The sequence below is a fragment of the Globicephala melas genome, chromosome 1 (genome assembly GCF_963455315.2).
Source record: "Globicephala melas chromosome 1, mGloMel1.2, whole genome shotgun sequence".
In the NCBI taxonomy this organism is placed as follows: domain Eukaryota; kingdom Metazoa; phylum Chordata; class Mammalia; order Artiodactyla; family Delphinidae; genus Globicephala; species Globicephala melas.
The window spans coordinates 15,835,628-15,863,142 of NC_083314.1; the positions used below are offsets into that span (position 1 = coordinate 15,835,628).

The 27,515-nt window shown below is 35.5% G+C and overlaps 2 protein-coding genes across 4 annotated transcripts in view; one reads left to right on the plus strand and one right to left on the minus strand.

Moving 5' to 3' along the window:
* The window catches only part of GPATCH2 (G-patch domain containing 2), a 172,774-nt gene extending 150,792 nt beyond the window's left edge, over positions 1–21,982 (minus strand). The window contains exons 1-6 of one of the 2 annotated variants that reach the window (XM_030868318.3): positions 21,828–21,982; positions 11,479–12,198; positions 6,302–6,363; positions 3,086–3,268; positions 2,527–2,606; positions 380–2,399 (exon numbers count right to left, since the gene is read on the minus strand). In XM_030868318.3, the coding sequence (XP_030724178.1) occupies positions 2,367–2,399; positions 2,527–2,606; positions 3,086–3,268; positions 6,302–6,363; positions 11,479–12,198; positions 21,828–21,883 (1,134 nt within the window). In that variant the 5' untranslated portion in view covers positions 21,884–21,982 and the 3' untranslated portion in view covers positions 380–2,366. Of the gene's footprint in view, positions 1–379; positions 2,400–2,526; positions 2,607–3,085; positions 3,269–6,301; positions 6,364–11,478; positions 12,199–21,827 lie in introns of those variants that run through there. The other variant, XM_030868312.2, reaches the window with a different exon arrangement.
* A 255-nt stretch (positions 21,983–22,237) lies between these two features.
* The window catches only part of SPATA17 (spermatogenesis associated 17), a 190,897-nt gene continuing 185,619 nt past the window's right edge, over positions 22,238–27,515 (plus strand). For both annotated transcript variants that reach the window (XM_030868320.2, XM_060285188.1), the window contains exon 1: positions 22,238–22,369. In XM_030868320.2, coding sequence (XP_030724180.1) covers positions 22,302–22,369 — 68 coding nt within the window. In that variant the 5' untranslated portion in view covers positions 22,238–22,301. The remainder of the gene's footprint in view (positions 22,370–27,515) is intronic.

The following is a 27,515-nucleotide window of genomic DNA, read 5'->3' on the forward strand; positions in this document are numbered from 1 at the left end:
AGATTCTCCTTCTGTCATTTCCTTCAAAGAACATCATTATTTTTTGTAGTCATCACCCATCTGTTTAAGAAAAGGAAACCCTATGCTGTCATTCCATTTAATGGGTTGCAGCTACATGTGTCTGACTTTGCTCAGGAAACTCATCTCTCTTAAAAGCAATCTGGCTTTCCAATGTGAAAGTCTAAGGAATTAAGTTTCATTTCTTACTACCGGATGTCAGAGATACTGTTTAAAGATGACTGTTTCATGAGATTACGATTTTTAAGACTAGATGGTTACATGTAATAGGGACAGTACAAGCAACAACAACAACAAAAAACTTAGCATAGGAACTTAAAAATATCAGCACAAATTGGAACTCTTACCTTTCTTGCCCAAGTCAGATATTTTATTGGAAAAAAAAAAAAAAAAGATTACAGTACTTAAAACTCCAAACAAGGACAATTCAGAATTGAAAGAAAGAAAACCTGAAGGAGCCCATTGTCTTCAGCAAAATTTTGAATACAAAAAACATGGACCAGGAAAACAGTTTGTGGCCTAATGCACTAGTTCCATGATAAACACCATATATACTGTATCTCCATCAAGTGAAACTTAATCACCTTTTTACAATTGAGAGAGGGAAGGCAGCGTTTACTATGGTTAAGCCATGTATCATCAATACCATGAAGCTAGCCTATCAGTTGTAATAGCTTCTATAAAATACCACAGTGAGATTGCAATAAGCCTAGAAAATGGGCTACAAATCCCAGCTATGCTCAAGCAAGCAGTGAACCAAAAATGAAAATAGGTAAAACTGAACCAAGAGCTAGACAGCATTCATCTAGCTTCACGATTGGTAAGGCAAAGTTCATAGGCCAAGGTTTTAAAGTGACTTATTCAGATCTAAAAGACAGTCGTTATACAAAAGAAAATAAAAACATTTATGTAAATTCAGAAAAAAAATCATGAAGTTTCACTCCAAAGGACATAGCACAAAAAAGCTTACTTACAATGACCGAATACCATATTACTGTCCCTCTAAAATATCACTTTAAATATGCAAAGGTAAAGAGACTCAAAGTTGCACTTTATCACTTTTAATCTCTCCAGTTTAGACAAGCAATCTAAAAGATGTCACACATTCCTACTTAATACATTTGCTGGAATCTTTCAGATTGTAACTTTAGGTAAAGAAAATGTCAACTTTAAGTTTCTTTTCCAATCATCATATTTAAATTAGCCATTAAATGCTGAATTAACAATTAATCCATACAATAATATAAAAATACATGTATTAAATCACAATTTTCATCGATTATAAGAACTTAATAAAATATTAATCATTTTAATATAACCATTTTGAAGAACTGGGCTGAATGTAGTGTAGTATCTAAATTATATCATCAATAGAAATGTTACATTTTCCCTTCTGCTTGGTGAAAATGAGCTCATGCAAGTATTTTTGACACTCACAGTGACACACACATTTGCCATTCTAAGGATGTGTAAGCAGCTCTCACTTTTAAACATGACAATATGATTCAGTCATACAGTATTTGTTGAAATACCAGCTTTCACATGAGTTTAATACGCTCTAAGCAAGAATGATCATTTTGACGGTTTCAGGTATCAGACAGAGAAGATAATTTAAAAGGTAAGAGTAAATGATTCCACTAGCACAGACTAGTTATCACCGTGACTAGTTTAAAACTAAGATTTTTCCAAGTACAATAAAAACTGTACTATAAAATACAATGGGTTTGCAATACAGAGCAGATTATCCAAGTAGAAAGCAAACTTGAACAAAATACAAACTCTAGCAGATTATCAACCTTACCTATTACTCATCTTAGCCCTTGTTAAAATACCCTGAGTAAAATGCAAATATTTTAAATAATGTTGGCTATATAAGATTTCTCTAAAAATGAACCATAAATGTCAATGCATCATGTTTTTAAATTTACAACAGTCAGATATGTAAAAATGAGTTCTTATCCAGTCACAATATAAACATTAAGGAATACTGATGTGAGATCTGGAAGTTTTTAATTCTCTAGCTTTTGTTAGCATTTTGGCAAAGCAAGTGATACATAAATGGTTTCAATGTTAAAAAAAAATCATAAAAGAGAAAAATATATAAAATTTACAGTAGTTTCTATCCACCCTGGGCCAACCTAGATCCCTAAAAGCCTCCCCCATCAGGTTCACTTCTGACTAAAGGAAGAATACCAGTCCTCCAGCAAAAACAGCCCCATCTTTTCATCAAAGAGGCTCTCACTTCAGTGATATTCCTCCAGGGGAAGAGGACAGGAGCCAGGTTCCCTCGAATGTCATTCCCCAGATGTTCAAAACGTAACTAATTTATTAGCATTAGAAGATTTGGTTTATAGGGGAATCTCACTGGTCCAGTTTGTAGCCTACAAAAAAATGGATTATTTTTAAGTATAACATTAGAATATGAATAAAGGATGAGGATGTGGCTTTTTATTCCATAGAAATGGATACATTTCCAAACATGAGAAGTAAATAAGAAAGCATGCCTACCATTGAAGTTGGGGTCCCTCCCGATTTTTTAATATTCTTGGAAGGCATTCCATGAAGGCGACTGAGTCTGGCTTGGAAACCTGGAAAATCAAAGTCCTCAGTTGAAGGAGGGTCTATGATCATTGGAGCATGGAATAAGATCCTATCAATTCAGAATTCAAAGTCAGTTGGAGGGGGAAATGTATTGAACAGTAGTGGGGAAGAGGCAAAATTCACACTTAAAAGATCCGAACCAATGCCTAGTAGGGTTTTAATGCAGCCAGCACATGACAACCAATTGTTTAAGCATTAGAGGATTATCCAGGGTTTTTCTTTCCTCCCAATTTATCTTTCTATCATTTCAACGTTTTTACCATGGGCCTAGCAAGAAAGCAAGTCAACCTTCCTAATAAATTGAAAGCATGAGAATTCAGTGGGAGCTGAATTGCTGGTCACCATGTTTCCTCATAGCATTTTGCGTCTAGAGTCTTTCATTTCCATTTAGCGCCTCCTCTTTCAACGACTATTCCTAGACTGACTATATGTCCCCTGTATCCACCAGTCAGGCAGTGCTACTGACCTCTTCTTCCCGGATGTGACATAAGGGGGAAAGAACCAGTTAGGATACTTTCAAAGACAGGATCTGGTAAATTTTTGTCCAGATCAGTAGGATCTTCCTTTTCCCACCAGGGAATGACTCCAGTGATGCCACAAGCTCCCCCTGATTCCTTTTCATAAAACCAGTCGCTCTGCTCATCATCACCTGTGCAAATACAAGAAATCCCCCAGAGATTCAGTTTTATCATCCAAATAAACCGAGTTGTCAGATTCAGATTTAAAAAATACAAGATGGTAATTAAATCTGAATTTTAGATGATTCATTTTTAATATAAATATATAGTATTTGTACAAAATTTTTAGTATACGTCCAAATACGAAATGGGTCCTACTTGTACTAAAAAATAATTATTTGTCTAAAATTCAAATTTAATTGGGGATCCTGTATTTTATCTGGCAATCATCTATATAATCTATAAAGAAAACTTTTTATTCTACACCATGGGTTCACTTAAGAAATTTTTTTTAATACTATAATAAGAACTTTCATCAACAATAACATAAAATGTTATGTTTCAGAACCAATTTAAAAATGTGAAAACCAATAATATACTGGTTAATCCTTTGGCAAAAACAGTAGGGAAATCCAGTTAAGTTACTACCCTTTCCATATTAAGGAAAAATAAATCTCCTGCCAGGAATTAAATGGTATAAAATTATAGAACTCGTTCTTTGCAGCTGATAATGGTATATAATTAGCTTAATTTCATGATTTCTATGGAGTGCAAAAGGGGAAACAATCATGAACAGATGTGACTAAATGAAATTAATCTGATTAAGTTCATTAAGAAATAGTTGTGAAAAAGTTGATTTTAAATGAAAAGTGACAACACTACAGAGTTTACAGAGAAACTACACTGAACCTCTACAAGCAAGGTATTTTTAAAACAGAATCCTATTCATAGTAAGTCTGACTTCTAGGACCATCCTTGAGTGTAACCATGAAGTAACAATCAATTTAAAATTCAGTTTGAAATGTGCCCTTGGTGTGAAGCAACAGTATTTTTTTTTTTTTTTTTTTTTGCAGTACGTGGGCTTCTCATTGTTGTGGCCTCTCCCATTGTGGAGCACAGGCTCCAGATGCGCAGGCTCAGCGGCCGTGGCCCACGGGCCCAGCCGCTCCGCGGCATGTGGGATTTTCCTGGACCGGGGCCCAAACCCGCGTCCCCTGCATCGGCAGGTGGACTCTCAACCACTGCGCCACCAGGGAAGCCCCCGAATCAACAGTATTTTGTATTTTTTTAAAAAAGGAATAATAAAGAGATGTATATGGAGACAAAAAAAACAAAACAAAAAAAAACCTCAAAAAAAGCAAAAACAGAAAAGCAGATGGTTTTAAAAATAAGAGACAAATAACATTTTGAATATGATCTGAGATTCATTAGTCTTCTTCACGATTCTTAGAAAAACTAGCTTCTAAGAGGGTCGTCACAACTGCTGTAAACTTTTTCCCTTTACAGAAGATTTCTGGTTTCCAAAATCTCTTACTACAAATGTTTTTAAACACAAACTAAAAAAACCCTTAAACTTCCATTGAAAATGATTTTATGGGAAATGGCTGTATTTAGAATTATGAGGGAGTTAAAAATTTAAACCATTTGGAAAACCAAAGTCACCTGTTTATTTCAATTGAGGATTTAATAAAAATTATTTTTTTAAAAAAACAAGAATTCAAAGTACAAATATATTAGTACTTTCATTGAGAGTTATAGTAGAAGTTCACAGGTCAGGTATAAGCATAAGAAAAGAAAGGGAGTCACCTGAAACTGACTACCCTAGATCTTAATTCCAATTAGACAACATTATAATAGAAAAATGGGGTTATTTTATTTTTGATGTGATACACAACTTTATTCTTAATACAGAAATCAAATAGCTACAGATTAAGAACTTGGGCTCTAAAGTCAGACAGAACAATTAGATTTCTACTGTTTTGTAACACTGGGGAAGTTACTTCAACTTTATTAGTCTGGGTTTCATCACCTGGAAAAAAAAAAGAGGGGGAGATCTCATGGGGCTGCATTAAGAATCAAACAAGAACTTAAAGTAAGTTAAATGTAAAAAAGCACTTAGCAATATGAAACATGATAGGCTCACAATAAATGCTAGCAGATTATTCTAAGCCATTCAATGCTTCTCAAAGATGGATAGGCTTGTCAAAACGTTATTTTTTTTAAAAGTGTTTTCATTTCATTTCATTACCAAAGGCAATGTTTATAACATAACTTTGGGTAGACATAGGTGTTTTAACAAGAATTTAGGTATATTATCAAGGTAGTCAAGCTTACTCTTAGCCCTGAGGTTCTAACATATTTCAGTGAAGTCTATGGTCTTCAAAACAATTATGTATCTATTTATCAGGGACAGATGGTTTACAAGTAAGCAAAAAGGAATAATAATTTAATCTACTTAATTTGTACTGCCAAGAGGAGGAAAAGACTAAGAAAAAAATGTGGGGCAGCTATTATTTTATCCTTTTTTTCATAACATCATTAAACTATTTATAATTAAAACAATTTTTTGTGGGTTTTTTTTTCCCTTAGAAATTACTGCTTTCCTCTAAAGATCTCAAGAAAGGAAGAAAACACTTATGATAAGTATTCGTATGTATGTATCCTGCCCCCTTAGTAAGGTTTTCATATTTTCTACTGGGACAGGTAGTTTCAAAATAATGCCACGTTAAAGTGTGAAAAGCTTCAGGAAATTTCAAAGATGGGAAAGATGTAAGTTGAAAGACATTACTGTTTAACAGTGTACAATATTGAATTCAGGAAAATGGTCTAATTACTTACAAACTGGATAGGATGAATAAATGTCACAGCTGAATAAAAATGACAAATGACTTGCAAATCCACCTTTATTAATGCTTAAACAGAATTAAATACATTTGGAACCAGGTGGAGAATGAGAACCAGGGTCTTGTGAACTTGCTAAAAGAGACAAAATTGAAAAGACTTGAGGTATGTAAAGCTTTCTCAAGGAAGATAATCCTTCCTTAACATTATTAGCTCCACAGACTAGCTTTTGGAGATAACTAAACCCCAGCCCACTAAGCAGTGTGTGGATTGCACTAAGGTAAATGGATTGCAGTCATCAATTTATGAAACAACTAGTAATAAGCACAACTTAAAAATGAAGGCATTTTTCACAAAGAGATAAAAAAATGGCATCTCAGTACCTTGTCTTCCCTCATCATTGGTAAACAAACCAGCATCAGTGCTGCTGAGACTGCTGGATTCACTAAAATAAGGGAAAAGAAAAGAAAAAACAGATCAAAAGAACAATTGATCTCTCAGTTGTCAAATTTTAAAGAGACATGGCAGCTCAGAGATGGAACTTAAGCCTGACAAAGATCTGAAAGAAAATACGATGATTTTTTTTAATCAAACTGCAAATATCTCGGTTCCATTAACTACAGAGCATATTATTTTTGGCACATAAAACCACAGGAATCTAATGGGACTCTGACAGCAAGCCAGATGTGACTGCAACGAGGTGCTGACACAATTGATGCACTTTATTATCTGCTTTCATCAAATGCTTACTGCTCCTTTCTTATTCCAGGCAATTCAGCTTGAGCCCTGAACACCACTGCGCAATAAAATGGGGAAAGTCCCAATCAAAGGCAGGCTCAGCCTTTCTTCAGCACATGAAATAAATACAAGGGCCTGGGATAGAATTACTTTTCATAACCATATTTGCAAATATTCCAGAAGAGACATTACTTAAGAATTCCCAAAAACTCTATTATTTGGCAAGGAGGAAAAAAGTTTACAATGGTAACAATCCATTAAATCAAAGCTAAGGTCTCTCTGAGCAGAAAATGAATATTGCCAATTATTAAGGAGGAAGTATACAAAAATAACAGGTTCTTATTATTTCCACAGAAGTTGGAGAGTATGATACAGAGTCAAACTTAACATATAAATGAAAATAAATAGTAAATATTCAACTGACATGAATTAAACTGTCACTTAGTTTTATCAGAAGCGATGCTTATATGAGAGTCTAGTTAGTTAAAAAAACCATAAGGACAAAGTCAGATAATAAGGGGTTTAGTTTTTAAACAATATTGAGTGATGTTCTTAAAAATTCTCATATACTCTCTTTTTACTGTAATTCTTAATTCTAACCAATCAGGAAATCGCCCCAGGTGATTTTTAAATTATAATACTTTTCCATCAACAGGGAGAATTCTGTAATTTTAGTTTTAAAAAAAAAAAAGCATCCTAATCTGTTTTAAAATATTTCAATTGGGAGTTCAGCATTAAAATTCTAGATGAAATTCTAAATCCACATACTTTTTCTGAATACAAAATATCATTTCAGATTTTGTTTGATTTTTAAAAAATAAATATAAACAAAAAGTATAAAAATTTAAGTGGCACATTCTCCCAAGAAACTGAATTAGTGCCTTTTTCTTTAACTTTCTTCAAACTAAGTGAATGTATGAAACTATCCTGCACATATGTTAAGGAAAGAAAACAATACTCTTTAAAAGCGTCATATCAATACATATTTTCTTATTTACAAACAGCTATGCTCTTCTATACATAGTGTTGTTTTTAAAACACAGTGGAGTATTAAAAACAATTCAGAATCTTTCTGCTATTTGGCTGACCAAACTACTATGGATTTTTTTTTTTTCTCTGTGACTGAGTAGTGCTTTCTCGTCCGCCCTCATCAACACAACTCTAATAAAGGGCCTTAACATACATACCTTGGGTTAAATTCTTTTTCTGAAACCCTCGAGGCAAAATTATTTAAAATTCATACATTTTTACACTTTAGAAAGGTACCTTCTAAAACGCCTAAGAGGAGTCTGGGGTAGCACTTCATAATCAAACATATTAATATATTTTTTCAATTAAATGAAGGAATATCCATGTTAAATACAGGTCAAGTTAGGTCTGGCCACAAATTAATTAGTCTTTCACAGCTTTCAGGATTCAGATTCGCAGATAAAGGGCTGTGAATCTATGTGCCTTTATTTATTTATTTTTTTCAATGGTCTTCCAATCTCTCTGAGTTCAGATTTACCCCCTTTAATCTATTCTACACATAGCCAGCTTCATCTTTTCAAAACATAACTGGTTGACTAAAAATATTATGGTATCCTGGATGGGATCCTGGACCACAAAAAGGACAGTAAATAAAAACAAAAGAAATTCTAATAAAGTATTGACTTCCGTTAATGTGTCAACACTGGCCCATTAGTTCTGATAAATGTACCATAGTAAACGGATGATATTACTAATAGGAGAAGCTGGGTGTAGGATGTATGGGAACAGGGTATACAGAAACTGTGCTATCTTTGCAAGCTTTCTGTAAATCTAGAACTATTCTAAAAGAAAGTTTATAAAACACACAGGTGCATATATGTCTGTGTGTAAAAAAAAAGTCTATTAAAATTCTTATGTATAAAATAGATAACTAATAAGAACCTGCTGTATAAAAAAATTAAATTCAAAAAAAATTCTTAAATTACTTCCTCAGATTTATAGGCTTAAATTTATTTATCAAAGCTTTCCATGGATGGGCTCCCACTTAAATTCTTCCCATCCCCATCTCTGGTCCTTTTGTTTATGTCCTTTCTCCAAGAGGTATCCCTATCTCCTCTCTCTTCTCTGCCTGCTGTTCTTCTTAAAGATACAAGAAAATCAGAATTCCCTCTCTAAGATCAGCTCTTAGCCCTTAACGATCCTTAGCCTACTTTGAGATGTTTTTACACATGTTTTAAACAACATGCTTCCTTATTTACATTTCATCTACTTGACATCTAGCTAGTTGCTCCAAGTATATCATGTAGTTGTTAGTGGGTACAATAAATCAGAACAAGAACTTAAACAGAAGCAAGATTTTCCATTTTCAGGAGCTGAGGGTCATTATGGCTTATCTTCAAGGACACCTCTTCTCACTTTTTTTTAGTATGACTTTTATAGCACAGTATTTAGAGGAGAATATATTCCATGAATGCTTGTTGAATTAATGCATGGATACCAATCCCAATCCCCTGCCCCGATCTGTTCATTTCCTATATTTTCTATTCTTGATACCTGTGCATCATCTGAGAGTCCTCTTTCTCATTCATCCTCCCCAAAATATAGGCAGCCAACCTTCCACTTATTCCAACTCTTAAAACTGCTCCTATATTTTTTTTGTCCTCTACTACTGCTGCCGTAATTCACCTCCCTCTTAAGGATGGACTGGAGCTCAGCCAAAACTAGACGAGCCACTGTTGTCAAGGTCAGGTATCTTGATAAAACATAAATCTAATTGACTAAAAATTCTTCACTGACTTCCCATTACTTATATGATGAAATCCAAACTACCATTGCACACAGGCCTTCAAAACACAATTATTGCTGTAGCCTCCGCTCCCACTTTATGTAACACAGTTACATTACCTATACTTTCCCACATACATAGCACTTGCTTCACAACCATGTCTCTGCATAAATTATTCCCTCTACCTGGGATGATCCGCCTTAACTCCTCAGTATCTGAACAAAGCTTTCAGTCACAGTTCTTTAGGAAGTTTTCCCTCACCAGTACCTTCCACTCAGCACATTTCTTTTTCATCGTTTGCTTGTTTGGCTATTCCAGGTTATGAGGCTGAAGAGAACAGGGGCTGTCTTATTTGTCTTGGGACCATGAGTGGTGAACAGTAAACAGCAGTTATTCAAATGTGTGTTAAATCACACACACAGAGTGAAGTAGTTCCGTTCTTACCTATAAATCAGTTCCAAGGCAATATATAGCTTTTTATAGTAGGAAAGCTTTGGAAGTGGTCTCAAAAAATGCTTATTCTTGTTGGGAAGATACTTTAAATATTTAGCAATCTTCCCACAGAGGGAATATGCACCTAACTCTTAAGTGACCACAAAGAATAGCTGTATAGGTAAGTTTAAAATAAGAGGAAATAAATTTAATTTATTCAAGAGTGAAAACATCCTTTTTGAATATTTGTACTTAGCCTGTTGACTGCTGGGTAGCCTGATGGCACCTAATACTCAAATATTTTTACAATGAATAGAAATGAAGAGAGTTTTATCTCATTTCTAGTCCAGTCTGTCAATAAAAGGAAGACATCAATAAAAGAAGGGGCTTACACAATCAATCCAGAAAGCAGGTAATCTGTGAATAATCCAGAATTGAGGATCTATCTCCGCTGCCACACACCCTCCCTCCCAGCAACTAAGCAAGATAATTACTTTCAAGTCAAGCTGGATGGTCCTCAGTCACAATGGCCCAATACCTGCATACAAATAAGTCTCATTGCGGTATAAAAATGACAACTTTCTTGGAAGAAAAGCAGGTACCATAAACTTCTCAAAACCTCCCTGAAACATTTATGTAATTTTTAGTTCTTTAGGAAAATTACATAAATAGCAAACCACCTCTAATAAAAGGTCCATTCTATAAACTTATACCAGGTCCTACGCATAGCTGTAACCACATTTACAAGGGGAAAAAAATATATATATATATACGCTTATGAGATCCATAGCTCACAATCCACATGGTTAAAATGATGCCAATCTTACCAATTAAAAATCAAATACTCTTTCCCAGACCATTTTTAAAGAATATTTTTTTCTTGACCATAGTTGTACATTTGATTTCAACGACATGCTTAAAAGGATGAACAGTGTCAATGTTTTCTCATTCCTGCAGGTAACATTAGTTCTGTGTAAAAGAAAAGTGATCACTTACCTTTTGAAGGTGTCAAAACAGTCCATAACAGCTATCATTGTGGTATACCTCTTTTCTAGAATGCACAGATTAGACTAACTGCCAAAGGATTACTGCTTCTCCCATTTGTCTAATGACAAGATCAGGAGCTTCTAGACTATAAATTGGGTTTTACAATTCGTAAGTGATCAGAATTCCTAGCAATCTACAGACTTCTTAAAATATCTAGCCGCTCACGGTGAAGTGGTATCCACTTTGGTTCTCAGGAATCAGAATAAACTGATGAACCGTGACACTAAAAAGCACCGATGGCTAGAGCTCTATAATTAAACAAGTAAATAATTATAAATGCAATTCTAACAGTTATAAATGCGCTGTTATTCAAAAGCATTCTTTCCCATTGAAAATCCATTTCCTTTTCTCTTTGTAGCTGAAAATTAAGTCATTATAACACAATCAAAAGACTGTTCATAGATCAGACAAGCAATTTTGCTTTGTGCTAAACATCATAAATTATAAGTAAATATAACCACGGTTAAACGGTAATATCACTACCATTATTATAACTTATGATTATTTTAAAATAGAATTAAAATCCGAAACACATTCAACGGCAAACAGTGGAGACATATTTTTATATTTAGAGAATAGGAAAGTCACCTTTCACTCATGAGTTCATCTGAGACTTTTTGCTCTTCGTATCCCATTTTGTCCTTATTGGTCTGGCTCGTTTCCTCACTTTCTAAGACTACTCCTTCATCTTGGATTTTGGGTCCTTGTCTAACTATTTTCAATTTCCTCTTCTTGACCTTGCTCTTGGTAAACTCGTGACATTGGTAAGCTCTGTTGTCATGGTCCATGTCCTGATCTCTACAGCCTTCGAGGGGCTGGGTCACCGTCCGCTTGTTAGCGCTGTCCTGCGGGAAGTCCACTGCCATGCGCTTGACCTTCCTCCTCCTGCGCAGAGTTCTGTTCCCAAGGCTGTCCACGGCAAAATCAGACTCATGCCAGAGAGGTCTTTTCCCTCGAACGTTATTATTTAAGTTCGACGATGGCCTGCGCTTTGCCACTAACATTTGGTCGTCAGAGTCACTGTGATCTTTTTTATTATTATTGTGATTCTCTCTATAGTCCTTGCTTGGTTCTTCTAAACTAGAATCAGAGCCTTCACTTAAGCAGTGACCGGTCTCCCACGGGTGATGAACATTATACGACCTCCGTTTTCTCCCTCTCCGTTTCCTGGCCTGGCGTTTCAGAGGGCAAGAGATACTTCGGGAATGGTCTCCAGTTTCGGCAAATCCACCTCGAGCTTGCTCCGAGCTCTCTTCCAGGGCTGAGACAAGATCATGAACCAGTTCTTCCATGGTTCGACTGAAATGCCTACATTTTTTTAAAGAAAGAAAAAAAAATTTAAATAGTCAGAGTCAACCATATTAACCTGGTTTATTGCAGCAGACAATTCATTCTAAATCTGACTAGAATGAATAGTTATTATAAAGAACTGTGTAAAAGCTGCTTAATTTTCCTATCTAAGATATTACAGTTCCAAATATTCTGACTCACTTTTAAGTTTTTTCTTGTATAAGTGCTTTTATTAAACACAGGAATTACTTCAAGATAGAGTAAGCATAATATCAGCAATGAAAGAACCCAGTGATTTTATATTTTTACTGTCTAATTATGGAAAAGTTATTTCTGCTTAAATCACCATACCTTAGACTACTCCTGTCCTTTTCCTAAAGCCAGTTTTCAGAGCAGGTGTACAGAGTAAAGAGAACTTTCTCAGTCCCCCTCCACCACACACACACACACACACACACACACACACACACACACACACACACACACACACACACACACACACACACACACACACACACACACACACACACACACACACATTTCTAAGGAAACAAGGAAACATACAACCTTTTTCTCACCACATGCTCTACCCAGTCACTGCCATGACATGCGAGGCAGACAGACAGATAGGCAGCTACGTTCAAGGTTTGTAATAGATGTGAAAAGAAAATTTAACCAAACGCTAGGCATATATTGAGACCACACTAATCTCGCGACCGAGTGCAGCAGAAACTCTGTTCGTATTCAACCTGGAGGCCCACTGATCTAAAATGGCCCATCATTTTTCTTACCATTACTCTGAAGCAGTCTCTTAGGCCTTACAGAAACAAAAAACAAAAAACTGAACTATGTGAGAAAATCATCCACTAGTCAGCAGGGATAAACATTAGTGTTCTTTGGGAACCTTTGTAAATTATATGGGTCCTTTCCAAACCCAACAGCACCCAGACACATGATTTTATTTTTTAAACATTACAGGTAATTCAAATATGCACCGTTCTTATGAAGATCATGAACAATCATTTCTTAAACTGAGTTCTAGAAGCACCTAGGATCAAAATATTCTCGATTATAAAGGACTGTATAGTTTCTAGAGTCTATAGCAGGGGTAGGCAAATTTTCTATAAAGGACCAAGTAGAAAATATTGTAGGCTCCACAGGCCATTAGGTGTCTGTCACAACTACTCAACTTTTCCCATGGTAAGGCCAAGTTAATCATAAGAAATATGGAAATGAATGGATATGGCTATGTTCTAATAAAATTTTATTTACAAAATCAAGTGATGGCCAGCCATAGTTTGCTGACCCCTGGTCTACATACAATCTTTATAGTTTATAATTTCAGGTGTTCACAAGTTCCCTTTAACGACTTTCAACTTGATCTTTTCATTTTAATGATAACTTGAAAACAAACACACGTGTGATTCAACTGGATTTAACACTTACAATACGAAACACACATAAGGCTTCCAACACTTGAGTATTTATTATGTGCCAGGCTCATTTCTAAGTGTTTCATATGCATTACCTCATTTCATTTTCACATAATAACCCTATAAGGTGGTAGCAGAAATACACAGAAACAGAGAGTTAAGGTAGGCTTGCCCAAAGTGACACATGTAGGAAGTGGTAGAATCAGGATTCAAACTGTGGCAATCTGGTTCCCGAGCCTGAATGCTCACCCAACTACAGCCAAGAACAGCTACACAAGTCCAGTATCTGGTTTGCATTTTTATTTATGATTGATTTAGCAGCAGAGGATACTATTTATTGTTGAGATAGATTTAATACGCATCTATGTGAAGCTGATGACTCACAGTTAAGCATTGTATTCTTCTGAACAGAAAAAAGGGATGGGAGACCTGAATCAACACAAGGCACTGGGCAGCTGGGTGGTGAAAGTGAGCCGAAAAGAACCAGTGATGTAGTCCTCAGTAAAATGCACACTGTAAGCAATTAAGTAATAAGACATTGTCTTTCAGTTAATGTGGGTTTGTATTTTCCAGATCTATCTCCTTAGACATTCTGAATGAATAAACAAAAAGTCTATATACACAAACATTTTTCAAAAACATGGTGATTCAAATATATATATTTTAAATGAACTCTGGAGGGCCGCTAAAAATTTTTTTTTCCCTTTAAAAGGTTACTCGGGTTTCAGAACACTGAATTTGATGAAGAGAAATATGCATCACATAGGAATTAGCATTAAGCCAATACAAGGGCTACAATTCCAACTACATTGATAAGCTAAATGGATCTTATTTCAATACCTAAATGTTAATAATAGCCTTTTTTGTTTTCCATTTATTGCAGTGAATATTTTGTTTTTTTCCTTTAACACTACTTCTTTGGAGGAAACGTAGTCTGAGAATTATTATCTCTGAAAACAATACTGTACCTTTAAAAAAATTCACTGGAAGCCAGTTTAACATGTACTACAATAAAGATCCTTTGTCTAAAGGAAGACTCAGTATCACCTGGTTCTGGAGGAATTTACTTTTTGAAGAAATAGTTTTCTTATCAATGGGTGAATGACTGGTTCTAAATAGTAATATGAAATTAATTAACTCAATGCATGAATATAATCTCCAACTAAAATTGCAGGTTATTTTGGAAGTTAAACTTTAGTGCTTTACTTTAGAAGAGAAAATGTAATGGTCCTAACATTAGAAAAAGCTTAGCACATCAGATTTAATCTACTGAAATTTGATACTATTCATTAATTTCATTTAAATTAATTCATTATACTGCTGTGACTAATGCAGTTTAACCAAATATAACCAATACTATTACTAAAAATGAAAGCAAAATTTCTTTATAACATTATTAAAATTGTGCCAGCCTTATCTGATTTTATATTGATTTTCTTAAGAGAAAATAAAAAGTATTTTAACTAGAAGAATCTAATTTATTCCATGATGTGATTCAAACATGAATCAACGAAAAACTACTTTAAAAGGCTTTTCAAAAAAACCCCTATAAAAACACAGAAAAAATACATTTAAGTGACATTCAGAGTTCAAATCACTTTTTCCCCTTTAGTTTCAACTCACCAGAGTCCTGCAAGTCAATCTCAACCAAAACTCCTGTAAATGAGCCAGTACTAGTACAGCTAGTCAAGCTGCTTCACTTACACCTCTCAGGTAAAACTGGCATCAACAAGCTTCACAGAAATAGTCATCATAAGAGACCATCACATGATCAATAGCTCATTTATTTCCTTTGCCTTGGCAGTTACTGAAGACCATTGCCCGGAAACATTTTATCCTAAAGATATCTTCCTAAATAAGCCCTTTCTTACTGGAGGCGAAAACTGGAAATACGTTAACTTTTCTGTACAAAAATCTATGTTTATTAAGCAACCATAGTTTTAAAGACTGAATTATAGTAAAATCCAGTGAATTACCACTTAGCTAATTTGTAAGTTTTATATTCACATTTATAAAACAATTTCTCTTCATTTGGAACCCAACGGAAATGAAATCTTTTGGGAATAGTTTGCACTGAGTATAATGTCTAAGAGAACGCTTCACTAATCGTTTTCTTAAGCTAGTCCAAATGAATAGAATAAAATTACAGTCCCACTATTTATATAAAGTTGGATTTTGTAAAAGGACATGACTTGAATAGATAAGCATTTTGTTTTTTCAGGTGGTATTATATTATGCTGAGCAATCTATAAAATGTATGATCAACCCAGAAATTGATATGCCAGTTTCAGGTAAGAATATTTGGCCAAAGGTCAAGTTTGTTTGTTTGTTTGTCCTCCTCCAGGCAACATTTAACATCCAGTAAAATGAGTGAATTTCTCTCCTTGGCTTCCTTTAACACCAAGTTCTAATTAATTCAGAAAAGGGCTTCCTAAACAATGTATGCTCTAGAGTGAGGAAGATGAGTTAATGTAGAAAACACTGCACTGAGTTTAAGGGTTTTTTCGAATGTTTTTGGTTCAAGGAAGAAGAATCAGGAAGCTGCCCTAGTCCTAAGTTACTGCTCCTATGTCCTCAAAGAACTGACAAGTTGACCGAAGAACCAAGGGCCTCAAAGGGAGTCAACAACGTAGAGGCAGGCATAGCAGAAGTTGAAGTCCAAGAAAGCCCAGAAAACAAATTCCCCCCAATAACCAACAACTAACCATTTTGTCAATGATCATTACTTTTTTGAAGCCTGTATTGGCAATAACTACTATTCCTAGAAGGGAAAAATATAGCATATATAGGAAAATTAGGGAATAATTTCCTTTTCTGGATACCGATAAAATAACTATAACAAGAGGATGGACATGTGTGTCTACTGAATAAACCCACCAAGTTCATTATAAAACAAAAATCTTCCAGATATACCTAAAGGGTAATTGACTACAGCTTTCACATATCTAGTTAAGGAAAAATAAATTAAACTCTACCACCTCGTACATGGTAAAATTCTCATCTTCATCTCTGTAAAAGATTAGATCTTCTACAAAGTTAAGTAATTTTAGGAGTGGAGTGCTAAAAGGTACCTATTGCTAAATACAACTGTTCAATTGGCTTCAAAAATTTAAGGGAATAACAATTTACGAGTTAGATTCTGTATGAATAAAAATTCAGCAAGTACAAAAACACTGAACCAACAGTACATAGTCAAGAACTATGCTAATGAATATATACTATTACTACCCAATGCTTAAGAAGAAAATAGTTCTGGAATTAGCATGCCTTGATATTCATGTTAGCTTTTACTTAAGATAGGAAAGGTTGGTTGGTCCTAAAAGTATATAGCAAATAGCCAAACAGATTAAAATGAACACATAATACTGTAGACCATGACCGTGGGAGACTAAACAGGCAAATGATGAGGCTTAAAGATGCCACATCAAGGGCTAAATTTTATGACTAATTTAACAAAATATGATTCATAAGAATGTTCTAAAATTTGATTAAGATTTCTGCTGCTCATAGGAATTTACAGATTTCCTTCCTTAATGGTAACATTATTTGTTCAAACAAGTCTTTATCTCAGTCTAGTAACCTATTAAGAGATTACATCTTCAATTTTCTCTATTTATGTATTTTGGGACAGATCATAGGAAATTAAGAATAACTAACATTAAATGGTAACACTTGGGCTAGTTTAGAAATTCCTTGACATATCAATATAAACCATTAATTGTAAGTAATCTTCTCTCTTTTTTAAAAAAGTAGCATGGGGGGTGGGGAATCTATCTTATTCTAAAACATGCAAATGATTAATTACAACTTTACATTGACACTAGGCAATAAATATGGAATAGAATTCACTAGGGGGAAAAAAAGGCTGGGAGGAAACTGTAGGGAACATGAGCTTTAAGAGTCAAAGCAAGAATTTGGAAGCTAAATTATACTATAGTCATCAGCCAGAGGACCTTGGACAAATTACTGTTTCTTCATCATAAAAATGTGTATGACTATCTTGTAGGGATTCTGTGAGGATAAGAATGGGTACTTATGTGTGAGAGCAGTTATTTCATCTTTCAACAACCTCTACACACAAATAAGAGGAAACTGTTATTGAAATACCAAATCATTCTTCTTTTAAGGTACAAAGTATACTATGAATCCTGAGTATGTCATAATAAAAGCTAAGACCATCAACTTTTCTGAGTTCTTGAACCTCTCTGAATGACGGTGAGAGAGGAGTTAACAGACATTTGTAAAAATCTTTCATAGAATTTCAAGAAATTTAAGCACTTCCTTAAAGACTTTTATCGATCAAAAACAAACAAACTCAAAAATCTCAGGTTAAAAAAAAATTAATGCTCTGTATTTGACCTACTCCTATCCTAATAATTAATATATAGATATAAGAAAAAAAAAAGATGAAAGGATATCATCCTTCCAAGTTAAGAGCCACAAGGTTCGCCACCAAACAGAAAAACTCATTTCCCATGATGGGAGCAAAAGTTCTACTGACTTGCACTCAACTAGAGGTGTTGCTGGCAGCCACTACTTTGTCACTTCTGTCACCATGGGAACCCCCAGAAAGCTTTCTTTCCTCCTTACCCTAGCAACGTGACAAAAAGCAGTTCATACATGGCTTTACCAAAAAAAAAATCTAATTCTACTTTCCAAACAGTGATTTTCTAATTCTATTTTCCAAATAGTGATCTAATAAGGCAGCTCATTCATTATTTAAATTCGAAGATCATTCTTTTGATTTTTTTTTCATTTAACGACTTCAAGAGTCATTCAAACTTCTTTCCTTATACTGTAAACACTTTCAAAAAGTAAACTATTGAATAAAAAACTGCCTAAGGAAATAAAGTCAAAGTCTGAAACAAACAATGTAAAGCCTAAAAACTAATTCATAACAATTCTTGTTAACAAGCAAATATTAAAGTGCATCTAGGCAACCTTCTAATATTTAGGAAATGAGTCTCACGCATTGCTCAAACATGGTGACTACTCAATATTTTTGAATATATTCTGAATTCCTAGAATAGGAATGAGAATGAAGACAACTGAATATTAATTACAAGTACCTAGCATAATGCTTGGCACATAACAGATGTTTTAAAAAAGTCTGCTGGATGAACAAACCAATCAATGACAATGAATGAACAAACAACAAAGGAAATATATGACTTGGCTGAAAATTTGAACAATCCAGATTTCAAATTACAGAAACCTGACTCAGACAAACCTGACAGTATGAAACTGAGTTCAAGACAAAAGGCCAAAAAAAAAAGCAGTTATTTAAAAAGCACATATTCACTATGCAGTTTTCCAGACCTAAGGAAAATCAAAATAGCAAATAGAAATGAAATGATAGAAGAAAAGGTCCAGAATCAATAGTTTATTTGTAATGGGCTTTCTTTTAAAGCAAAGCCACATAAAGTGAAATAAATAGATACTATAGCTCAGTAGATCAATAATGATTCAATAGTTTCATTATCAAGAACTAATTTAAAAAATCTGTTCAGTTCAACCTTCAAAATCTTTTCCCCCCAAAAAAAACCCTCAGAAATTGACTTTAAATATAAAGCACTAATAAAGTAAAAAGTAATAAAGTGTGTCAAAATTCTAAATGTGATTTGTCCATTAAATGACTCAAATTTTAAAAGGCAGGTTAACATTTTAAGTACCAAAATGGATACTTTTTGGACCCTACTTTCAAAATTGTATGTGAGTGAGGTGGCAGGAAGAGAAGATAGACATTCCCAGCTATAAAGATTTTATAAAAATATAATATGAACTATATTATATAATAACTAGTTAACTAAATAACTAAAGTTAACTAAATAACTAAAGTTATATAATAACTTGCACAAAAAACATATATTTCCTGACACACAAAAAACATAGAATTTTTATTATTTAATTGTATAAAACTTTTCTTCCTTAGGCTTTTAAATTATAAAATAATATATCAGTTCTACCTTTTAACAAACTATTAAGAAAGAAAGGAATCATCTACATTTACCCATGTGGTGCCTGAAAATTGAAAAACCAGCCTGGACATTGGAGAAAAAGTTGAACTCAAGATGGGAGTTAGATACATCAGGAATTCTAGCCTGGTTAACGAATCTGGGCATATACTTTCCGGTTTATATACTCCTTGTGATATGGAATCTCATTCGGACACATAGGCAGTATGCTAGGAGAGTTAAGAATTTTTTTTTTTAGATATACTGTAATCATACTGCAAATATGATACTTGGGTGTATATTTAAACTACATTTGCTCCTGTCTCACCACCTCTAAAATGCAAAAAATAATAGCACCTACCTCAAAAAACTTACAAGAGATGATACATGCACTTAAAACCCGGCACCAAATAACTGCTTAGTAGTAGCATCCCTAGTGGCACTGATATTTCGTCACTGGCATAAAACACACAGGCATAGTATCTCTATATTATAAAGAGGTACCTAACCATGAATTGGGTGGAAGGTGGAAGGGTGAGAAAGGAGTTGAAAGAGTCATACTTTTAAATTAAATAGTCACTTATCACACAAATCAGTATCACTATAACAAGAGCAGACCTACAGTCTACAGAGCACATTTTGTCTTCCCCCCCTCTTAAGGAGATGCTTAATGGTGAAACATTAAGAAAGGTACCCTGGAGAGGGAACCCTGAGGTGATGGAAATGTCCCATATCTTGTTTTGTGTTGTGGTTACACAGTGTATACAACTGTCAAAACTAAAAATACTAAACACTTAAGAACTATGTGTTTTATTTTATGCTAATTGCTTCACCATTTAAAAAAAAAAGGCTCATTTAAAAAAAAAGTGCTATTTTTCTCACAGGATAATGTGAGCATTTAAAAGGAGCATAACCAAGATAATGGCTATAGTTCCCTGTGCTATACAGTATATCCTTGTTGCTAATCTATTTTATACATAGTTGTTTGTATGTCTTCAGCCCATGCCCCTAATTTGCCCCTCCGCATTATCTTGTAATAACTTTCAATGGAGTATAATCTGTAAAAATACTGAATCACAATGCTGGACACCTGAAACTAATACAATATTGTACATCAACTATATTTCAACTAAGACAATTTTTTAAAAAGGAGCATAAACAAGTCTATATTCATTATAAAATGAACTACAGAATGATATGATCTCATTCAAAACAGTTTAGGCAAGATATTCTTTTAACTTTTCAGTGATAGGTGATGCAAAAGAAATTCTTCAGATCACAGGCTACTAGAATCCCCCATATTCTCATTTGCTGCAGATCTAGGAATGGACAGACATATTACAGCTGCATTTCACCTGTTGTTCAACACTTTATGTTTGAGGCCAGTCAGTGGAAATTTTGCTTCTTTCACTGTTAGTCTTAGGTAGACTTGGAGGAAAAGGGTTTGGGAGAAAAACAAGACCGGAATTACAGAGCTTTCAACTAGAAATCCAAAACCCAGCTTCTAGCTCTAGGACTAAAGGATGCATCGCAACACTGGACAAGTCACTTAACTATTCTGTGCCTCTGATCATCTCCTAGCATAGGGCTGTCATAAAGGTAAAGTGTGTGTATTTGTGAAAGCACCCTGACAAGTCAAAGCAGTTTATTATTCTAAAGTGGCGTTGGTGCTATGATACTGTAGTCGAACTCCAAATTTAATCCTGACATTTACATGTTCTCAAGGGACACCCCATGCACATCTCATCTGAACTAGAATGGAACGTTCAAGGGGCAGAAACTGGTAGGTTACTCCTACTCCAAAAACCCGGGGTAGGAGGGCGAAGTCTCCTCCACTACTGAACTTCCAGGAGTCTAGATTTCTGGGATTTGATCTTCCAAAACACCTGGGATAATCTAGTAAATTTAAAAAGGCAAATGAGGAAATAAGGCCTATATTAAGATACATTCTTCTGTACCCTCGTCTTGTCAACAATCGATGAGGAAATGAATTGCTCCTGGAGTACAGAAAGGTTCACGCCTAAATTATCGTGGCGTGGTAGACAAGCCATCAGCAAGCATTAACTGTATTCCTTCGCAAATCTTTAGCACACACCTCAACGCCTTCCTCAAATTGCGTCCATCCCAGGCAGAGTGAGAGCAAGGCCTAAAGGTCTTCAGATCATCCATTACAACTCCCTCCCCCTTCCATTCCAGGTCCAGCGGCCTCCGGCCATCACACCCTTTCCAGATCTCCCATCCCCTGGGCCGCCAGCCTCACCAGCTGTTCCCGGCGGCTGGAGCTCCGATCGGTTGGCGCCCGGCGGCCCCGAACATTAACGACACCCAGGAGCCTGGCCTCGAGCCTCAGGCCCGAGAACAGACTCCAACTGCCACAGCACCAGCGGCTTCCCAGGAGCAGTTCAGCATTTTGAGCTGAGCTTCCGGAAGCCGACTGGAGGCGGAAACCGGATGCCGGGAGCAACCATTAGTTTTCCTCCCCGCCCCCACCCCAGCTTCCTTCTCCGAGAGTCTCCTCCTTTTGCTCCCAGAAGATATAGAAGCCAATAATTTGAAATTTTTCATAAGAAAAATTTCTTAATTTTTCTTTCTAGTCTTCCGGAAACTGAAACAGTGTGAGGGAGAAAATGTAAAGTCAACGAAAAGTTGAACCCCCGGGACCAGCGGAATGGTTTAGCCCGGTTGCCTAGGAGACCCAGAGTAACTCCAGTGGTGCAGCTGGCGCGCTGAGGCTATGGCCACGTTAGCCCGGTTGCAAGCTCGGTCGACGACTGTAGCACATCAGTACTACTACAGGAACAGGTAGGGCATCAACTGGGGGAGCGCGAAAAGGCCTGGCTTCATCCCCAGCCCGTTATTCCTCAACAGGAGCTTCCTATGAGCAAATTCCCTAACTCGCTGAGTACCACCCACTTCTCTTCGTCATTTGTGGGCTGCAAACAGAATCGCAAATTTGAAAGTAGTGTTAGCATACAGGGGGATTATAGATACAGGAAGCCATGGTTATCAGCTGGAGATGATTTTTAAAATTCCAGTATAATTAAAATTGTAAAATGAAGTGTTTTCCTTTGACATAATCACTCAGCAATGTGATGAAACCTGTGTCCTCCTTGTGGAAGGATTAATGGCCTGACTGGGGTCGCCCAGGTTCCTTAGCTGGGTGAGCTCAGAGTATCCCCCATCTACCTGGGGATTTGAACCTCCTTTATGTCACAAATATCATTGAACTCAACTGTTCTGTGACTCAATTGTCTTCCCGAAGTGACAGTATCTAAACTATTCTTTTTTTTTTTTTTTGTGGTACGCGGGCCTCTCACTGTTGTGTCCTCTCCCGTTGCGGAGCACAGGCTCTGGACGCGCAGGCTCAGCGGCCATGGCTCACGGGCCTAGCCGCTCCGCGGCATGTGGGATCTTCCCGGACCGGGGCACGAACCCGTGTCCCCTGCCTCGGCAGGCGGACTCTCAACCACTGCGCCACCAGGGAAGCCCTCTAAACTATTCTGACAGGATAATCAGTACCAATATGTTAATTAATAGAAGAGGGCTAAGGAAGACACTAGCGGCCTTATCCATCTCTCTACACCTAATCTTCTCACTAGTGGTTCATTTGAACACTGGCCTTCTGGAAGCAGTGCCTCAGGAGATTTTCCAACTTAAGAAAAAATCCAAAAAAAGTAAATCAGACCATAGTAGAAGATAGTGACATGCTAGACCAATGGAAAACATGCCAAGAAGACAGAACCTTGCTGAGCTGTTCTTATTCTAACAGTTTTCTCACCTACTACATTCTTAGAGCACCGTGTACCTTTTACAGTGCTGAGCTGTTCTTATTCTAACAGTTTTCTCACCTACTACATTCTTAGAGCACCGTGTACCTTTTACAGCACTTGATCACAATTTAATTTTACATTCTGTTGTGAGATAATGTATGAGATATATAAGTATCATCCCTCTTAGCTGCACAATAATTACTTGTCTAATAATTCCATAAATGAATCTTTCAATCAATCATTGGTCCTGGTTTACATAAATGTATGAAAAATAGCTAAAGACAGAAATTATGTATTATCTATAATTATAGATAAATTATGTGGAAGGTCCTGTATTTATGACTTAGATATCTAAAAGAAATAAATTCCATCCCTCTGATGTTCACAGCCTAGTATGGAATATGGGCATTTAAAAGATAATTACAACAGAGCAAGCATGAACAGGAAGGGAAATGACTAACATTTCTTGAGCACTGATTATATGCTGGGCATTGCATTAGGAACTTTTCCATACAGTGTTCATTTGATTTTCACAACTTTACAAGTGAATGTATTAATCTATATTTTTAGAGCTTGAGAACAGTGTTCTAGAAAAGCTTGGTGAAGTGTCATGCAACTGCAAACAGACATAATTTTTTTCTAAAGATTTCAGTGTTAATCTTTGTCTCCATCTCCTGACTTTTGACAATGGGCACATTTTCCCAAAGCTGGAGGTGGTTTGGAGAAAAAACTAGGGCCATACAAAGGCCATGATGAGAATAGGCTGGCATTCCTTCCATTTCATTTATTATTAATATTTTCAGTATGAAGGGAAGTCTCTAAAGATCACGAAGGAATCAAAACTTCCAAGTTTGCCTAGTTTTAAAAAAAAGGGTATTGATTAGCATAGGAGCAAAAACCATATAAAATGTTAGTATATGAAAAATTAAACGGGCAATTTCCTTAAGAAATTGTTGTCATTTCTCATCTGTTATTGACTAGATTAGTTCTTTTGCAAACTTCAGTGTACATGAGAATCACCTGAGGGTCTTGGTAAAATGCAGATTCTGATTCAGTGGGTCTCAGTTATGGCCAGCAAATCTGCATTTCTCACAAGAGTTCCTGTCAGGCCCCATTTTGCATAAAAAGGGAGATTTTGTAAGAAAAAAAAATGGTGTATGGGCCTATCGTTTAATTTGTAAACGTCCGTACAAGTTATATATTTATTCCTTCTTTACATGAGGCAAAGAAAATAAGGTTCGGATGGATTGATAATTTGTATGACGTCATACAGCTACTAAGTCTCAAAACCAAAAAACCCAACTCTAAGGCTTATGCTCTTCACTACCATACTAGACAAGATTTTCTTCCCACTACACTGGTTTTGATGAATTAACTGACAGGAAGCACCAAGATCCAGAAATCCAAATGGCATGAGCATACTGTTTCAACTCCATTAGCATGTAGGCACCAGAGTTGGAAGAAACAATTTTAATTCTTCTTGGTTTGTTTTATTGTCTTCTATGTTGGTAACAAGACAGTGGCAAAAATGTTTCTACCTAACAGCTGGCACCAGATTGCCTCTGAAGTTGAAACATGACTTTGCTGGGAAAAATATACTATGACTAAGTGCTTAGATTAGCACCTGAATCCTCCAGGGCCTGGGTGTCCACCCAGGAAGAGAGAAGCTTCTCTGCCTAACATAGGGGAAAGATTTGGAATTCCAAGAAGTAAAAAGCAAGTATGGTGGTAGCTGATGTGATAAGAAAGCTAGGGGCATAGGTAGAGTTGTGCATTACCAAACCTGTCCAAGCCCTTTGGGGAGTTGCCCCCACAAGAAATGTTTGGTGGGCACTCATGTTTGGTGGTCTACTCATCAAAGAGACTGAATATTGTGTCTAGGATGTTACAGGGTGGCACAAAGATAATACACAGTTGTTATTTGACTAAGTATTGGCCTTTTTTTTAACTTTCACTATTACTTCCTAGTTTCATTTCTGTTCTTCTGAATTACTGAGATTTCTTTTTGACTTATTGGTCATTTATACTATCCTATTTGTGGAAAGGAGAATTTGGTATATGTTCATTAATCATATTGTTCATTTTCCCCATATCCTTATATAAATTTCATCTAGTTGATCTGTCAAATGCTAATAGGAATGAGTTCAAAATGTCCCTCTTCCACTTAATTCCACTGAGTTTCCACTGTATGGTATCCTTTTATGTCATGTTATTTAGCTTATATATGTGTACTGGTGTGTGTCTCTTCATTATTGGCTATATATTGGTCTTTTTTGAATGTGCAAAATGTTTCACCTTTGAATACTACTAGCAGTTTTTAAAATTATTTTTATTATTTCTTTAAACAGATTTAATGCAGCAACATACAACTTGTAATATTAATATTGATCCTCTTTTATCTGATCTGAGTTAATCATATCGTTTTTGTATATTTCTCTTCACAAACAGCACATTTTAGGGTTTTAAATAATTAGAACCCAGGAAATTTGTGATGGGTTAAGTTCGTTTCTTTTTTGTTAATTTAATTTTTTATTTTATATTGGAGTATAGTTGATTTACAAAGTTGTGTAGTTTCAGGTGTACAGCAAAGTGATTCATTTCTACATATACATATTGATACATAGGCATTTTACATGTTCACCCTGTGTTAAGCTACTTTTTAATTCTTGTCCCTCTCTGTCATGACTTCTCATGTAGAAGCTGTGTTTTATTTTTTTTTTTAGATTTTAATATAATTCAGAAGAGAACTTATTTCTAACATTTCTTATGAGAACTTAATGCACTCTACTTAGATTCTCAATACCATATTTATGAATTAAATATTCACTGATTAATTAAATATGAATGGAGCACCTATTATGTGCTAAGGACTGTTCTAGGTATTGAGGATACAGCAGTGAACAAAAGAGTCATAAGAGAGACAGAACATTAATATACTTACATATAATATTTTGTCTTGAGGTGATTGTAACCAAAAAGAATAAAGCAAGGTAGGGTGAGCAAAGCGTGAACAAACATCCTGTTTTAAATAGAGTGGTCTGAGGATGCTCCTCTGATCAGGTAATATTTAAACAGAGACCTAATAAAAGTGGATGAGTAGGCCTACTAGATAGGGATCTCAGGGATGAGCCTTCAGGAGCTGTAACATCAAGTGCTATGGCCCTGTTGTCAGAAGCCTGCATGATCATTTGGAGCTTTTAAGCCATAGTAAAGACATTGGATTCTACTCTGATTAAGATAGGAAGTCATAGGGGATTTTCAATAGAGGAGTGACTTGATCTGACTTCTGTCTTTAAAAATAAATAATGAAGAAAACTCCGAACTTATTTTGAAATTGGTAGAGCATTTTGATTTTGTTTTCTTTTTTCTGCTTTCCTCCTCCAATTCCATCGTTTATTAGTTTAACTCTTTGTGGCCTATTTTGCTTGTTAAGAAAATTTAAATCAAATTTGGCTTTATGAGAAAAATAAATAAGATATGAAATCATTTTAAACCATATATAGTTTTCTAAAGGTATATAAGTAGAAATTAACCTAATATATGTCAAAATCTCTTCTAATTAACTTAGCTGAAGGGTATGTGTAGGGGAATATTGAGAAAGCGGTTGCTCAGGAAGAGGGCTAGAAGTTCTACAGAGACACTGTAGAGACTAAGTGGCTAACTCAAATTTCCAGATCCGTTACCCTCTGAAACGGGGCATGGGGAGTGCGTGAGGATAGAGAGAAGGGAGTAGAAAGAGAAATAAATGCAATTGAATATCTGGTATGTGCTGAGAACTCTGTTAAGTGCTTTCACAAATATTATTTTATTTTGACTTTCACAGTAATCATATGAAGTGATTTTTATTATTCCTACTTTACAACGGAGGAAAATGAGATCTTAAAAGTGTAAGTTACTTGTTCAAAAAGATCAAAGATCTAATGAAGTTTGATTCATCTCAGTCCAAACCTTATGCTTGGAGTATGGGGCCTTTAAATCAAGTCCCTGCATGGAATTAGGTACATCAAATACATAAGGTCTAACTAACCTGCCTTTCTAAGGTCAAGTTGAGGAAAGGGAAACACCTGGTATGGCAAGTACTCTCCAGTACAAGACCAGCGATTTACCTGGACTTCATTACCTTGTGTCAACCTAAAGTATAATGTTCCTTAAGTTGGCCTGATTCTGGAATCCATTAT